Consider the following 16,392-nt stretch of genomic DNA (forward strand, 5'->3'; position numbering starts at 1 on the left):
TTGCATTTACGAAAGAGAGAGAGAGAGAGAGAGAGAGAGACGATTATAAAGTGTGCCGGATTGCACACACACACACACACACACACACACACACTCACACACACACCTTCCGGTTACATATAACATAAAGAACAATATGTATATGGGTGTGACCAGTAAATTGCAAGAATAAGATTAAAAGCTAGATATTGTTATTTTCCCGAATGTTAAAACATTTTCTATAAGTAGATATGACAGATAGATCTATCACATGTAACATAGAGAAAATATCTGTAAAAACGTTCTTTTATGTTTACATTTTAAATCCTGGAACGTTTGTTTTTCGTGGGTATTATTTCAGAGGAAATGCAGGGAGGAGGCACTTGCGGGGATGCCCGTCTCTGCTGACACGAATAAGCGCGATATCTTTGTTCAAGAGTAACATGAACTGACACGTCAAGCCTGATGTAAGGTTGCATCATCTCGTGCGAAATGGAAAGCGTTTCTTTCCAGAGAAACACATTGCAAACGTTTTCGGAAAGATTGTTTACAAACATTCGCACGTGACGAGTGTTATCTTTTGTGTTTGAGGTGTGCGGGTAGATGGAAATGTATAGTAACGTAATAGATATTTAATTTTTATTCATTACATATCCAGTTGAGGCAGGAGGTGGAGGCTGGAGGTTGTTTGCGGCCCCTGGTGAGGCCCCGCGGCCCCCGCCCCAGGCCGCCGCGGTTTGGCGGGCTCCTGCGCCGACCCGCACACTCACTCCCACAAACACACTCTCTTAAAACATTTAGATTTCTCTTTCTCCGCATTGCAACTGTGTAAATCACTCGAAATTCAAACTTCAATGATATGCATTATTTTCAGTGGAGGTGCAAGTTTCTAGGACAGCATGTGATGCTCTGTCACGGTTGTGGAGAAGAGCTGCTACTCATTGCTGGAACCTGAGTCAGTTTTTACCACGCGGGGCGAGCAGCGCCTCAGTGTCCCCGCGGCCCCGGAGGTGACCATGGCGAAATTCAGATTCCCTGGCAAAGCTTTAAAACTCAACACCAGAAAGAGAGTCAGGTTTCGAGGGAGTCATGCAACACACACGCCCGAAGAGCTGTACACGCGAAGGATACGCAAGGGTCTGGATCTATTTACGCAGATATTCGGGGACTCGGACGAGGTGAGGACTGCTCCCCTGCCTCGGCCTTGTCAACATGGCGCCAACTCACCGCTTGCAATCAATAGCATGCAATATAATCCCTTCCCCGCTGCTCTCCTGCGTGTACCTGGCCCGTGCTATGTCGCGGCGTGCACCTGAGGGCAGCCTGGGGAGTGTGTGGTGTGGGCGGGGAGGGCGGTGAAGGGCGTGATGGGCGGGAGTCGCGGGGCCCAGCCTCAGCCCCCGGACAGGAATGAGACGCAAATAATTTGATCTTTTCCTGGTGCCTCGCGTTGCTCATTTACCTGTGCGAGTGGTGTGTGTACGTGGAGGAAGGTGTACCTGTGTTGTGGTGTGCTAATTTGGCCGCAAACACGCCTGTCAGTGGGTAATAATGATAACAAAACACTGGCTGACTGCATGATGGCTTGTGTGCGTGAGAGGAAAGATGTTGGGATTTGTTGATATAAACTAGATTTATCTTCTTATTTCAGTTGACTGAGATTGGCGTGAGTTATGGTTGCAGGAGTAACGAGGTAAATTGGAGAGTAATTAGCTTGTGTTGTGGTGGTGATGGTGGTGGTGCTGCTGCTCAGACCTTAATAAACAAACAAAGTTTTTTTTTCTTTAACACATCTGGCTTATTGCAAATTGAAGGTGAATGAAAGTTGTGAGTTTGTGATGTGGTGGTGGTGGTGTCCACTTATTTCATTAGTAACACAAACCATTTCTTTCTTAATATCTGGCTCATTGTTACATTTAGTAAAACTTGGTTGGTTAATGAGTGTTTTAATCATGGTGGTGGTCACTGTTTAGATATTTGACAAGCACACAGAAGCCATGGTTCTCCTAATGCCCATGGCTTGGCATTGCAAACTGATGTGTTGAGCTGTGCTGAATTACACCATTATTAATGACAGCTTAATGGTTTCCTTACCTATAGTGGTGATGGTGGTGGTGGTTACTGCCTCAATCTTGAGAATATTTTTATTCTTAAAAACTTTTTCATCACAGCATCAGGTTACTGTGCTGTCTATGATAACATTACTCAGATTCAAGCATATCTCATCCTGAATTTTAACCATAATGTAATCAGGTTAATGGTGAAGGCTTCTTGTTATTTGTCATTGTTGGTGTCACTGTGTTGAGATGTGTGTGTGTGTGTGTGTGTGCGTGCTTGTGTGCGTGCAAGTCAAGTGTTTTTGAAGGGTAGACTGCCTGGTTGCATTTCAGAAGATGCCTGTAGTGGGAAGGAAGTGTTGGTTTGTATTGTGAAGTGTTGCATAATCTTGCTTGTTACAGATGCCTCATATGTAGATGTATGTTGTTTTGACAATTGTAGAAACGTAAGTCTCTCTAATCTTTCATTGTTTTGCAGCAAAAGTTCCTCAGTTAAGTGTTTCATCCAAGTAACTGTTAGATGAAATTAATAAAAAAATATCTTAATACAAAATATATTGCTACCATATATTAATTATAGTATATACAAGTAGTGTTGTTCTTTTAATTTACAGTAAAATTGATTGATTAAAGAAGACATGGCTCTCCATATTTACATGGATAAGCTACAATTTGTCTAATGTTTTGTATGAATAATTGTACAAGCATTGTTGTTGCCTCAAAACAAGATTTGTCATTTCACGAGAGTCAACACGCCATTAGTGGTTTGAATGAATAATTGAGTGTTTCAGGCCTTGCTGATGCTTCGCTTTGGTGTTTCAGGATGAAGATGAGTTTGAGGGTTTTATCTCGGGCCAGCCAGAGGCACGGGTGGCTGGGAGGACGGGGACCGTGCCACCTAGATCAAGGACGGGGAAGAGGGCGGTGGCACAGAAGGCGGAGGAGGTGTGCCTAGCCTTGGAGGAGGCGGGGCTGGCCACCACCAGAAGGACCAGTGTTGTGGAGGGGGCGGTGAGTGAGGTGCGGGAGGAGGGCAGGAGCAGGACAGAGGGTGTCAGTGCTCAGGAGCGTGTTGCTGCCCCCCAGCAGACCCCAGTGCCGGGACAGGACCCCTTGCTAGAGCCTGGGGAGGAGTGTGTGCAGGGAGCCAGGCCGTGGCAGGTGGCCGCCTCTAACCGTGTGACGCGGAGACAGACAAATCATAGAATTAGTAGACCGCCGACGGTTAAAACGGCCCTGGCCAAGAAACTGTTAGCCAAGGCCAAAAAGAAAGTTCCGTCGTTGCCCGTGGTTGGTGAGAAAAGTCCGAAAAGGTTCATCCTGCCCACCATGAGTGTGCGGTCTTCGCGCATCATCAAGCCCAACAAGAGGTTGTTCGCCGACATTACAGAAATATGCTCCCCCGGGGGACTTCCGGAGGCCGGCCCGGGGGCAGAGGCCGGGGAAGGTAGCGTTAGTGTTTCGTCCAAGAGACTTGTTAAGTTGACTCGTAAGGGTCGTGGTTCTCACACACAGTTCCTGTCTCTACCTCGCTCGCGGGCACAGGATAAAAGCACCGCCTCAGGGATGGAGGGTGTCCGCCGCACCATTTCCATCTATACCGAGGCCATGACGGGGCCATGCAAGGGCCAGGTGGGCCGACCCCCCAAGCGGCGGATGGAGGCCCCACAGCAGGAGGTGGAGGCAGAGGCCCCAGACTCACCCCAGCGCTGTGACCCCAAGGAGTCCAGGGTGAAGGAGAAGATTGAGAAGCTGCTCCGCTCACCCTGGGACAACAGGCTGAAACAGACTGCCAAGGTATGTCTGTCTTTCTGTGTGTGCATGTTTCTGCATTCTTGTCTTATTTTATTCTCAAAGTGAGAGAGTGTATGCTTAAACATTGTATACAGATATAGATGAATTTTCAAGTGCACCAAGTCATTTATTAGAATATAGATACAGCATCTGTCATCTGTTATGAACTTAATTCATCATTTCATTTGCTACATATTTCTTGAATAGATTTAAGCATTTCATGTTATTGGTGGAAGAGATATATTTCATCTTATTTTGTGTGCTATAATAACATGTATCATGTTATGACTTCTAGCATCCTAGATTATGACCTGTCTTGTGAGGCTGAGATGAGAGAGAGGGGGCAGAGGGGATCAGTCTAATCTTGCTTCATGATGACATTAATCTGTACACTACACAGTTCCCTAAGTAATAATGGCATAAGTCCAATGAAAATCATGTTTGTAAATCAAATAGAAAATAGTGTACAGGACTAATGAAGTGCCTCACTAAGGAGTGCTGGGGTGTGAGTGTGACAGGTGGAAGTAGTTTGGTTGCCTGATGTTGCTGTGGGGTGTGAAGTGTTCTGTTTGTATGACATCACTGCGAAGCTGCACTTGATGTGTTTCTTTGATACACGTTGAGTTGGCTTGTGAAGAACTACACTGACAGCAACACTGGACTTGCATTTGTATCTTTGAATTTGGGAAGGAATCAAGAATTGTATTGCAATGTTGGTGAAAAATTTGAGTGAAGACTTAACTTCAGATCTTTCAAATTATTTTTTTATTTTTATTTTATGTATTTTTTTGTTTATTTATTTATTTTTTTTCCTCCTTTGCTCTCCTGTTCTAGTGTGCAGCAGATGTTGATTTGTGACTTGAAAACTGATGTATTGTGGTGCAGAAAATAAACTTGTATGGCTTGTATATATAAACAGGACAGCCCTTGTTTTGAAAGTTGCTCGTTCTCCTTAGTTATTCTTTAGCGGTGTGTAGTAGAGGCTTGGTGATGACACTTGGTGTGTGAATTAAAAAGTAGGCTTGTAGTGTGGAAGAGAGATTAGTGAGATATCTTTGTAAATATACAGGACTGACTACAGGAATATCCTTGTGTGTAGGAGATGGTTGGTAATGACAACCTGAGATTTACCAACAGGGTGGTAAGATTGAGGGGGAGGAGCTGATGCCTGCGCCATCTTGCACCACCCATGTGCTGGCGGCCTCCACACTTCCCCGCAACATCCTCAGAAGACCGCGACTCAACCTCAACAAGACCACACTTCAAAGGTTACGGAACCCAGCCTCCCTACAGAGATTTATTCCTGCCTGTGAAGGAGGTGAGTTTGTTTGAGAAAGAGAGAACTTTCATAACTAGTTTATTATTGGTATTTTTGTTATTCATTTATTAACTATTCCAATGGCAGGAATGCTAAAAGAATGGCCTGTGTTTATCTTAGTATTGATGAAGTAATGAATACCTATGAGTTTTTGTTATGAAATCATTAATGAACAGCCCTGTTGTCATGATCCATCGAGTAGATAAAAAATTAAAACTTATTGTAATGTAATATAATATGTGTTTGGTATTGCACTTCAGCTGCCATTGGCCTGTCGAAGGTATATTACTCAGGTGGTTGTTGTGCATGATAGTGTTGGTTATCATAGACTACTGACTTAGAAGCAGTGAAGTGATGAGTCGCGCAGGGGTATTGAACCAGTGAATATGTACACTGGCCTGGCCTGAGGGGCATGTGGCTCTGTCAGGCCAGGAACACTGCGTCTACTGATCAACTGCCACCCATGATATGGCACACTCTTTGGCATTGCACTTATTGCTGTACAGACTGTGTCCTTAATTGTATTGTGGCTGGGTATTAGATTCTCTCTACATGTAAGACTTTTCTTCCTTTGCAGGGAGTGTGGAAGGAAAATGTGCTGTCTGTGATATTGCTGGGGAAAATTTTTATAAGTTTGGCATCTTGTTCTGTGAGATGTGCAGTTCATTCTTGGACAAAGCCAGTGCTGGGCTGAAAGAGGTAATGGAGTGTCTGGATGGCAAAGGAGAATGTCAGGTACAGGGCCTTGAAGTGGAGGACAGGTGCCCCGCCTGCTGGCTTTATCGGGTCCTCACCTCTTGCTCCATCAGCAATATACTCCACGACCACCTGAGGAAACGCCTGCCACCACACCTCAAGGAACGGGTGCCCACAAGCTTGGCCCGCTGCATGAGTGTGGGTACCGCTGCCGTTTCCACGGACAAAAGTGATGAGCTGGCCAGCCACATGAAGCGGCTGCCCCTTGACCCAGGAGGAGGAGGTGCCTTTGGTTCAGTCATAGACTTGCCGGGCGGCTGGCGGCGTAAGACTGGACCTGAAGTCATCGTCATCAGTCCCAGTGGGGAGAAATTCCGCAGTGTTCAGAAGCTGGAGGAGTTCCTGAAGAAGCAAGGCATCAGGGCCGACGCACGAGTGCTCTTTGGCAACAGCAGCCCAGCGGTGGGCCAGGCCAGTGAGAGTGAGGCAAAGAGCAAGCCTTCTGTCCCAGGCAATGGGGGGTCACGGGGTAAAGTGGTGATGACCATGCTGCCGGGTGGGTGGACGCGCAGAATCAAATGGAGGTCAGCAGGAGACAGGTTTGATACTTACGTGTACAGTCCAGACGGCCGCACCTTCAGGTCAAGGAGGGAACTCAGCGCATACTTCAGTCTCATTGGAAAGGTTGATGACATTCACAAGTACTTCCCAGTGGTGACTGGTAACTCTGATGCTTCCATCCCCAGTTCCAGCGATACCCCAGGCTCCTCCAGTACTGAGCCAGTTTCCAGCTCAGAGCCATGTTCTGAGGTCAGCTCTGATGACAAGTCTCCCGAGTTGGCCGCCTGCCAGGCCAGTCAAAGAAAGCACAAGTTTCGGAAACCTCACCTTGGCAAGGGAAAGAAGTCTAAAATATCTCAGGTCAAGCCTCAGAAGTTACAGGAGAAAGCCAGGAGCAAACTTCCAACCCAAGTGTCTGTTGCGGAGAAGAGTGTGGAGGAAAGGGACCACCAGGACCAGGACCAGGACCAGGGGGCCCAGGCCAGCACCTCACAGTTCAAACAGAAGCAGAAGGTGTCCTCCAGGGTCAGGACACTGTCTGCTGGGAGAAAAGAAGACACCAGCTTGACTGATACCACAGAAAGTGAATCAGAACAGAGAAAACCTGAAACCATTCAGATGTTTTCCAAGACTTACACTAGAGGCAGATCTAGGAAATCAAAACAGGTTGTTAGTCCTCCTCTGTTTGGTAACAACAGTTCCTCAGTTTGTTCACCTCAGTTTGGCAAGGATAAAGCTTCAAGCATTGCTCAGGAAACTCAGAAAGACACAAGCGATGGTAATGATACGAGCACCGCTGTGGACGCTGGGGACGTGAACCTCTCAGGTAAAAAACAGAAGATGCAAGATGAAGGAACAACCTCCCCTGAACAATTTACTGTCCTGCCAGAGTCTGGTGACAAAGAATCCAGCAATGTGCAGGAGGGAGAAGCTAAAAACACTAGTGGTAAGGCCTCGCAGGACAAGAGAACCAAGAAGGCAGCTGACCAGGGCTCAACCTCCCCTGAGCCGAGTGCATTGCCTGTGAGCGATAGCAAACCAACCACTAAAATAGTATTAAAGATACCCAAGAAAGCTATTAAGATTAAACCTGTCAGAAAAAAAATGAACAGAGGCAAACGAATCAAGAAGGAAAACAACTCGGCTGTGAAAGAAGAGAAGCAGACTTCAAAATTGCCCTTCCTTGAAGACAAGAGCTGGGAGACAAAGCCACTGACAGACACCAAGAAGCTATCAGATGTGACTCAGGGAAAGTTGCCCAGTCAGGAAGGTGGAGAGGAACCAGCTGGCTCTGAGTCGGATGGACTGGTTAACTATGACACGACTGATAAGTCTAGAGTGGTGACCTCGCCCAGCATGTCTGAAGGGGAGGGAGGAGCCCGGCCCTTCGTAGTGCCTGGTGTGAAGAAAATCAAGCCTCAGAAGTCAAAAAAATGTGAAACTCAACACTTTGGCCAAGGGTGGAGCAGACGGATCAGGTGGAATGACAGAGGGGAGGGCAGGGTGAGCCTCTTGTACAGTCCTGATGGCCAAAGCTTCAGGTCCAGGATAGAGCTGAGTGCTTACTTCAAGAAGGCTGGCAAACCTCGCGTTGACCTGGATTATTACTTCCCTCTGGCTCTGCACAGACCTGTCTCTGCGGCAGACAAGGACGCCTCGTCCCTGGTCACTTCCACCTCCACCCAGTCGTCGGAGAGCAGCGAGTTTTCAGACAGCGATGCATTCATCAAGACCTCAGAGGACTCCTGGGCCTCCAGCGAGGAGACCAGGAGGTCGCGGTTGTCACAGCCCTCGAAGCACTACTACAGGATATCAGGTGTCAAGAACAGCATGGAGAACATGGTGGAGGAGATGCCCCTCTCATCCTACCAGAACTCAGGCAAACCCTCCAGCTGTCTCCAGACCTTTCAAGAGGATGGCAGGAAGTTGATGCCTCTCCCCAGCAAGGGAGGGAAGAACATTGTGGTCTCCATACACGAGGTGAAGCGTGCTGGTGCTGTGAAGTCTGAGACGGAAGATGGAGAGGAGTTGCTGGATGAAGCTGGCGGGCCTCGCGTCAAGCATGTCTGCCGCAGCCAGGCACAGGTAGGCATCTGGTGTGAAGAATTAAATAACTATGTGACATCCCTTGGTCTCTGTAAAGCTTGCAACTTTTTTCCTACTATAATTTTATAAAGTGTTGCTGCTTCTGAATGTCTTATAAAGTGCAGCCTAATATTTGTGAAAGTTTACTAGTTGTAAAGATAAAAGTAAAAACCAAGTGTTTCCATTTACTAATCTATACAGAGACATTCAGTCAGTCTCCCAGTTCATGGAGTGAAGTGTAGGTAATGGTCATAACATACAGTTTTGGGTTGGTGTGTGTGTGTATCCTGCCACACCACTATGACCTGCACTGCTCTTCAGGTCCTGCGCATCACCCGGGCAGTCTTCCCATCACCCAAGAAAGAGGAGGACTCGGTTGGCAGCAGTGTGGTCACCACTAAGCCAAAGGGGGAACAAAAGCGCAAGATTGTGACTGTGACAACAACCTCCAGTGGCAAGGTACCGGTAAGAATTCAACTAGGACTCATACACAGGGCCAGAGGAGCATTAAACACCACCACCAGGCTTGTTGACTCACACAGGGCTGTTTGGTAAAATCAAGTACTAAATGTAAATGAAGAAGACAGGGAGGCTCTGTGCATAAACAGGCTAACCGAAAACTACTAGTGACTTGGTGATTATGTATTGGGTGGCTATTTACCTTGAGTGCTGTGTTAGAGCAGACTCCTGAGTGATAGCCTATCAGTTTATCTCACCCATAGATACAACTTCATAGTGTTTCCATGCTCTAAAAGAGAGGACATAGTAGATGTGGGGTGTGCCAAACCTTCTAATTGCTCCAGGTCTGAGCAGTGTTACCATTGTGTTTTGCTCCCTGCCAGGTGCTGCGTAAGACACAGTGGTGTGGCAAGTGTCCTGGCTGCACCACACCCAACTGCCTCAAGTGCTCCAACTGCCTTGACATGAAGAAGTATGGCGGGCCTGGGACCAAGAAGAAGCCTTGCATGTAAGTCACCTTTCGCACTGGTCAGAAAGGAGACGTGTGATGGTGGTTGCAATAGCACAATCAGTTTTAGTTATAATTTGAAATGGAAATAGTATCAGTGTTAGTATGTGCAGGTAAAAAGAAGAGGAAAGTTCAGATTAGTTCATGTCATCTTGTATATTTGAAAGCAATTTATCCTCTAACCTGACACCTGTTTTAATTTTGTATTTTGAAATGGAAGTAATTAGTATTAGTACATGTAGGCAAAAGAGAGGAGTTTAGATTGGCTTATTTTATCTTCTGTAACTGAAAGCAACATCCCCTTCAACCTGACACCTGTTCAGATACAACAAACACCTTTCACTTCCTTCCCTGCAGCATGAGAAAGTGCCAGAACCCAAGACTGTCTATCAAATCAGCTGGTACTCAGGAAGTTGGAGGCAAGACAACAATCATCACCACATCTGCTGCTGCCACCGCCTCGATCACCACCACCGTCACTACACCCCTCACTTCAAACTCCCAAAAGGACCTGCGGAAAGTGTCCCTCTTGAACCTTAAAGTGCATGAGGAGAAACGGGAGGCACCTGATCCTGAGAGTGACAGCACAGCAAAGTCCCTGGAGCCGGAGAAAGGAGGAGTGTTTATCCCGCGGCAGATGACTCGCATTCAGCCGGACCAGAAGGTGAGGCAATCTGTCAGTCTTTCCTTGCATCTTGGCGTTTTTGGGGTCGTAGGTTAGGTTAGGTAACGAGCCATTTATCTTTGTGTCATTTGTTCTTTTGTTAGGATGTGGTTAGGGCAGGGCTGAGTTGGGGTGAGTTAAATAGGACTTTTTTTTCTCCCACACCCTCACTGCACAAGACTATTCTTTCACCCCTATTCTATCCTCCTCTCTAATACAAGTGTTAATCAGTAGTCTCATTCATTCATCCCTTTCTCTGGTAAACTCTGGAAGTCCCTGCCTGCTTCTACATTTCCATCTTTCCATGACTGAACTCATTCAATTTGGAGGTTTCAATTCATATTTATCCCATTCTTTTGGCAAACTCTCAGACCTGCTCAGGGACTGACATCTAAGTGGGTCTTTTGTTTAAATGTTTGTATTGTCCTTGGCCAGATTTCCCTTCTTACATAAAAAAAAAAAAAAAAAAAAAAAAAAAAAAAAGGAAAAGTATCCTCCACATCCACCTTGGCCTCGTTTCAGGACCGTGGGGACATAGCAGCAGGGAAGCAGTTTGTGCCTAGTGCCCTGGTGAACATCGACTACTGGCAAGGCTACGATGCTGATGAGATGATGCTCACTGGTTATCCTGTCACCACTGCCTCTCCACTCCATCCTCAAATACTCTGCTTCCGTTGTGGCTCCCTGGGGAAGGAGCAGGTGATGAGTTCTTGCTATAGTCCCATGTGGATGTTTGATGGGATCTTTTACACCGTGACACTTTACTTCCTTATAAGGATGTCAAAAGTCACTGCACTGATTGGTTAGGTTCTCTCAAACACTTTCCCGTAAATTACTGAATTCTTGCTAAGCTGCCGCTATGATCATGAAAACACTAGAAAATCACAATTGCTCCCATGTGGCTACAGTCTCATCACAGTAGTTGTGTTGAGCCATTTACATGTTTTGAGAAAATTGTTTAAGTGATATTTAGAATGTTTTTTCAGATTCATATTCAGGGTAGTTTTCTTGCCTTGTCTTTAGCTGCAAACAATTTAACAAAAATAAGGAAGAGGCAGAGATAGCAACAAGAGGAATGTACACAAATATAGAACCTGTATATGTAGGGATAGAAATAGATCCATGCTAGTTAAGAAGTAATGGTTACATAAGGGGACTTGTGTTGCTAATGTGTATGATGTGTCCAGCTGCTGTACTGTGCCTGGTGCTGTGAGGGCATCCATCCCTACTGCCTGGAAGACGGGGAGGGCCCTGAGTCAGAGGCGGAGGAGGTGTTCTGGATCTGCCGGCGGTGTGCTGTGTGTCATGTGTGTGGTGCTCCTGGGGCAGACTCCCTCTTGAGGTGCTCCGATTGCCGCAACTACTACCACCTGGAGTGTCTGGGTCCCTCTGCACACAGCACCTGCCAGCCCACCCAAGACCGCCCCTGGGTGAGTGTCCTGGCATGTCTAGGCTACTGTCTGAGTGAGGGTGGGTGGAAGAAGGTTCTGTGGTTCCGTCAGTACAAACAGTCAAACTTCAAGTAGTACAATGAGGGATGTTCTCCAGGAAACATTCTTGTCAATTAAAAAGTAAAATACATTATGTTCATATGTCTGGTTCCCTTTAGTTTTCTGTTCTGTCTTGACGTTTGGATGTCAATCAGCCATCATCTCAAAATTATAAAACTGCATTTAAAAACTGTCAACCACATTCTTTCTTTTACTTGTCACATCACTTTTATTATTTATTCAAGTCTTACTTTTTGGCTCTGCATGTTATGTGACCAAAGATATATGGCATCAGCAGAAACTGTTTACTTGTGGGGATGAGCATGAGAGTGGTGGTGGTGGTTGTGGTGGTGGTGGTGGTGGTGGTTTTGTCAGGATAGAGTGAGGGAGGAGTGGCTTGAGAACAGCATCCAAGCTATCAATGTAATTAAGAGTCATGAGTGATAGGACAGATAGTGTTGAGTGAGTGAATACCAAGATGGCTTTTTAATTTTTTCTATCTTGTTGAATGTAATAGTTGCAAATGTTGTTTTGGTAGTATCTTGTATTTTCCATTTTCTTTGGCCATATTTACTTTTCTGCGCAACTACCCCTGTCTTATGTGATTGCCCTAAGGTGCCATAAACTATGCTCTGAAGGGGTGGTCCAGGCCTTGAACCTACAGCAAACTTGTCCATATGATGAGCAGAATGGTCTCAGTTCTTTGTAGTGTAACTTAAGTTCTTTGTGCATTTAATAGTAACTTACTGCTTGTTTGCTTCATGGGTCCTTCACATAGGAGGGTGTGTGTTGGTGTCTTGCCTCAGATTAATTGATTTTATAACTTTTTGTTGGTACACCTCAATCGGCGGAAGCAGAATAAGACTGTTAAGCATAAGGAAATTTGCAAGATCTTTGGTTGCATAGGGTGGCACCTTGGAAATCACATGGGATATGGGAAACAGCTGTGTCTGTGTGTACTCATGGCAGCTCCATTCAAATATTGGATGATTTGTTCCCTGAGAATTGTCCATTGTATGACCGGCGAGTTCAGTGCGGCAGTGGGATGGGGCGGAGGTCCCAGCCCGCCCTTGACTCCCTTGCCTGAGCACTGCTGCCATGAGAGCCTGCAGGTGACACAAAGCTGAACCCCAATATCCCTGTGTTTTCCAGGAGGCTGACCTGAAGGCGCTGCTGGGAGGCTCTTGGCCCCGCCAGTCTGCAATATATGATGTCAGTGGCGGGGACATGGAAGTTGATGGCGCCGGCGAGGACATTGTGATCCACACAGAGCTGGACACCCTCAAGGAAGCTGAGGACGAAGACAAGGACATGCCGGACATCTTTTTCCTTCCGGTGGTGAAGGGAAGCCTCATTTCAAGTCTGTCTGGGGACATTGAGGATGACGAAGAAGTGGACTTTGAGGACCTGGAAGACTCGGTCTGCCTGGAGGATGGCATTGTGGAAGTGTTCCGGGATGCCGACCTGTATCAGCCGGCCCCAAGTCCAACTGCCAACCCCTGTGGTGGCCAAGTGACTTCCATGAGGGAGGATGAGTACTTGTATCTGGGCTACAAGAAACTGTGTGAGTACCCCTCCAGGAAGCTGGAGCTCTCCTACTACCGCCTGCTGCAAATCATCCACAATGAACACTTTGCAACACTTGGATATCCCACCTGGAAGGAGATGTTGGAGCAACAGCAGGTGGTGGAACGTCCCACCAGCCACCACGCTGAGCCTGGCTCAGACACTGACACTGCCTCGGAGGGTCCCTCAGAGGATGAGGAGAACAACTTGGACTGGGAAGAAATCTTTGAAACGAGGCGTTTTGAAGCCATGCAGGAGATGAAGGAGAGAGAGGGAAGGAAAAGGAAGGAGGAAATGAGGAGACGAGAAGAAGAGAGAGAAAAGGCAAGGCTGGAGAAGCAGAAAGAGCTGGAAAGGGAGGCCAGAGAGAAGGAATTGGCTGAAGCAAAGCAGAAACAAGCTGCAGAATTGATCTTCACACCCAAGATGAAGCTGGTGGGTTCAGAGGAGGCCATCAGTAAGGAGGAAGTGGCACTCAAGAGAGGTCAAACCACAAAGAAGAGGCGTGGCCGACCTCCAGGTTCCCTCAACAAGCCTAAGTATGGAGATGAAGACTTTGTTATATTAGATGATGCTGACAAGGACTGGACTCCTGGTGGGGACAAAGGGGCCAGCACTCCTCGCAGGAGATGCAAGCAGCCCACGTCGTGGGAGGAGTTTGACAGGATGTTTGCCCGCCTTACAAGTCCTGCCACCATGGCGGAGCTTATGGGTGGTGTAAGTGACGCAGAGCAGCCCAGGACGAGGCGCAGAGTCATTCATTCTGACCGTGGCATTGTGGGAGGCAGGAGGAGGGGAAGGTTGAAGTACAATCCATGTGACCAAAAGATAAAGCCAGTCGACAAGTCTAACCTCATGTCTGTCAGAGCCAAGAAACTTAAGAAAATGCTTGCAAAGAAGAAAAAACAGAACCTTGCCAGCAAAAGTAAGCACATGTTGAAGGATTGTAAAATCCCCATGAAGCGTGTGAAGGTCAGCCGCAAGTCACCACATTCAGAAGACGAAGCACAGAGCAAGAACGAACCTGAGGACAGTCCAGGCTTGGTGATAAAGAAAGAAGATGAATTGCGGTTTGAGGCAAGTAAGACCACAGAGGAGCAGGACAGTGTGAAAATCTCTGTATCATCCAGTAGTGAGTGGCCAGTGTGTGGAGCCAGGGTGGGCCAGACAGGCTCTGCAGAGATGGACCTCAAGAAACACGATAGTGGCCTGGAGATGGAGGCACTTGCTAAGGGAAGAGGCAAACATGAGGAGGAGAACAGTGACAAGGAGAATCTGCCACGCTCACAAACACTGAGCAAAGTGAAAGAAAATGGCATCTTCACTCCACTGAGAGACCCTTCCTCTTCCTCATCATCATCCTCCTCCTCTTCCTGTTCCTCATCATCATCAAACTCCTCCTCCTCCTCCTCTTCCTCCTCTTCCTCTTCCTCTTCCTCCTCCTCCTCTTCCTCCTCTTCTTCATCATCATCATCATCATCTCTTTCCTCATTTTCCTCTTCTGGCAAGGAGGAGGAAGAGGAGGAGGAATTACCCATGAGTGAGGGAAAGGAAGAGGAGGAGGAGAAGGTGCAGGAAGCGAGACCCAAGCGTCTTGCTGACACCAACTGGGATGCAATGGTGCTTCCTGAGAAGAGAGTGAGGAGGAGCATTGGCCGGGCCTCTGAGTTGGCCAGTCAAAGAAAGGCCCTGCTGGACTACTGATACTAGCTATGCTTAATGTTATTTATTATCCCAAGTCATGCCATCCCAGTGCTGGGACCAGTGACTTGTGCTGTAACATAACCAAGTGTCTGTGATGCAACTGTTTTTTTTATATCATCTTTTTGTGCGAAGTAACCTTGATTATCATTATTACTATGATTATTATTATTATTATTATTACTAATTATTATTATTATTATTATTATTATTATTATTATTATTATCATCATCATCATCATTATCATTTTGATATACTGAAACCTTGGGGGCAGTTGTAAGTTAAGATTTGTTAGTGGCTAATTTTTCTCCTTAGTTTTTGTGGAAGTGAAAGGACACCTCAGGGAACTTTATTTTTTTTTTTCTGAATTCATCATGGGACAATTGAAAATCAGTTACTTGTTTACCTGATCTGTGATTGATGGGGAGGGAGGGAGGGAGGGAGGAAGGAAGGAAGGAAGGAAGGAAGGACGGACAGGGTCACATTGACTGATGTGGCACAGCTCAAGGGCAACAAAGTTTATTGTTACATGTGCCACAAGGGATCACTGCTGCACCCAAGGAGGGTTGGATAATGTTGGATACAGCCTTTATAAATGAATGAAGTCTTTCATTGGGTATTTGTAAGTCACTAAAGTAGTGGATTAAATAGCATTTACCCTCATATCCTCATCCTGATCACCTCGACTTGATGCAGTGAGTCGCTTCCACATTAAGACATTGACAACATTGTCAAGACTTTTCAAACTCCTGGGCTGTGCTCTTCTTGCAGTGCTTAGCCCCAGGCAAGTGAGTGGTGGTGGTGGTGGTGATGATGATGCTGGTGCTGGTGCTGGTGCTGGTGCTGGTGCTGGCACTGGCACTGGCAGTCACACACACACACACACACACACACACACACACACACACACACACACACACACACACACACACACACACACACACACACACACACACACACACACACACACACACACACACACACACACACACACACACACACTATAATGTTCACTAGACACTTTATTAATGATCCTGGTTATCCTTGTTAGAAATATTTACAGCCACAATTATAGAAATATTACATTTTCTCCTTGTAGAAGATGTATAAAGTTCAAAGTTTTGTTATCTTTGTAGTACTACACCACAGATCTATTGGTTTTGTTTGTTCATTAAAGATCAGCATTGGCAAATTAAAGACAGAGTACTTTGTGATGGAGGAGGCTTCTTTTATTATATATGTATTTTTTAGAACCATGTTTCTCTTTGTGTTGTAAGTTACTATGTTTACTAGGAAACTGTTGAGAGAGTGTGAGGGAAGAGTAGTAAAACGGAGTGTTACATGTGCTGTGTGCTTGAAAAAAGAACGTTTGTATATTTGTATTGTGGATGAGTGTTGTCATGAATGTGTTGGCAGCATGACTGGAACGTTTACTTGTGATGATAAAGTGTGATATGATGTGTGTAATTCACCACCACGGTCCGCTGCTGGTCACCCAGCTAGTCTTGCCCAT

The 16,392-nt window shown here is 46.3% G+C and overlaps 1 protein-coding gene across 1 annotated transcript in view; it reads left to right on the plus strand.

Annotated features, from left to right (window-relative positions):
• Positions 1 to 933: 933 nt before the first annotated feature.
• The window catches only part of LOC123501368, a 48,936-nt gene continuing 33,477 nt past the window's right edge, over positions 934 to 16,392 (plus strand). The window contains exons 1-10 of the mRNA XM_045250173.1: positions 934 to 1,157; positions 1,631 to 1,672; positions 2,859 to 3,833; positions 4,968 to 5,148; positions 5,726 to 8,490; positions 8,812 to 8,955; positions 9,333 to 9,457; positions 9,815 to 10,121; positions 10,644 to 10,820; positions 11,309 to 11,551. Of these exons, the coding sequence (XP_045106108.1) occupies positions 996 to 1,157; positions 1,631 to 1,672; positions 2,859 to 3,833; positions 4,968 to 5,148; positions 5,726 to 8,490; positions 8,812 to 8,955; positions 9,333 to 9,457; positions 9,815 to 10,121; positions 10,644 to 10,820; positions 11,309 to 11,551 (5,121 nt within the window). The 5' untranslated portion in view covers positions 934 to 995. The remainder of the gene's footprint in view (positions 1,158 to 1,630; positions 1,673 to 2,858; positions 3,834 to 4,967; positions 5,149 to 5,725; positions 8,491 to 8,811; positions 8,956 to 9,332; positions 9,458 to 9,814; positions 10,122 to 10,643; positions 10,821 to 11,308; positions 11,552 to 16,392) is intronic.

Source organism: Portunus trituberculatus, chromosome 9 (assembly GCF_017591435.1).
Source record: "Portunus trituberculatus isolate SZX2019 chromosome 9, ASM1759143v1, whole genome shotgun sequence".
Classification (NCBI taxonomy): Eukaryota; Metazoa; Arthropoda; class Malacostraca; order Decapoda; family Portunidae; genus Portunus; species Portunus trituberculatus.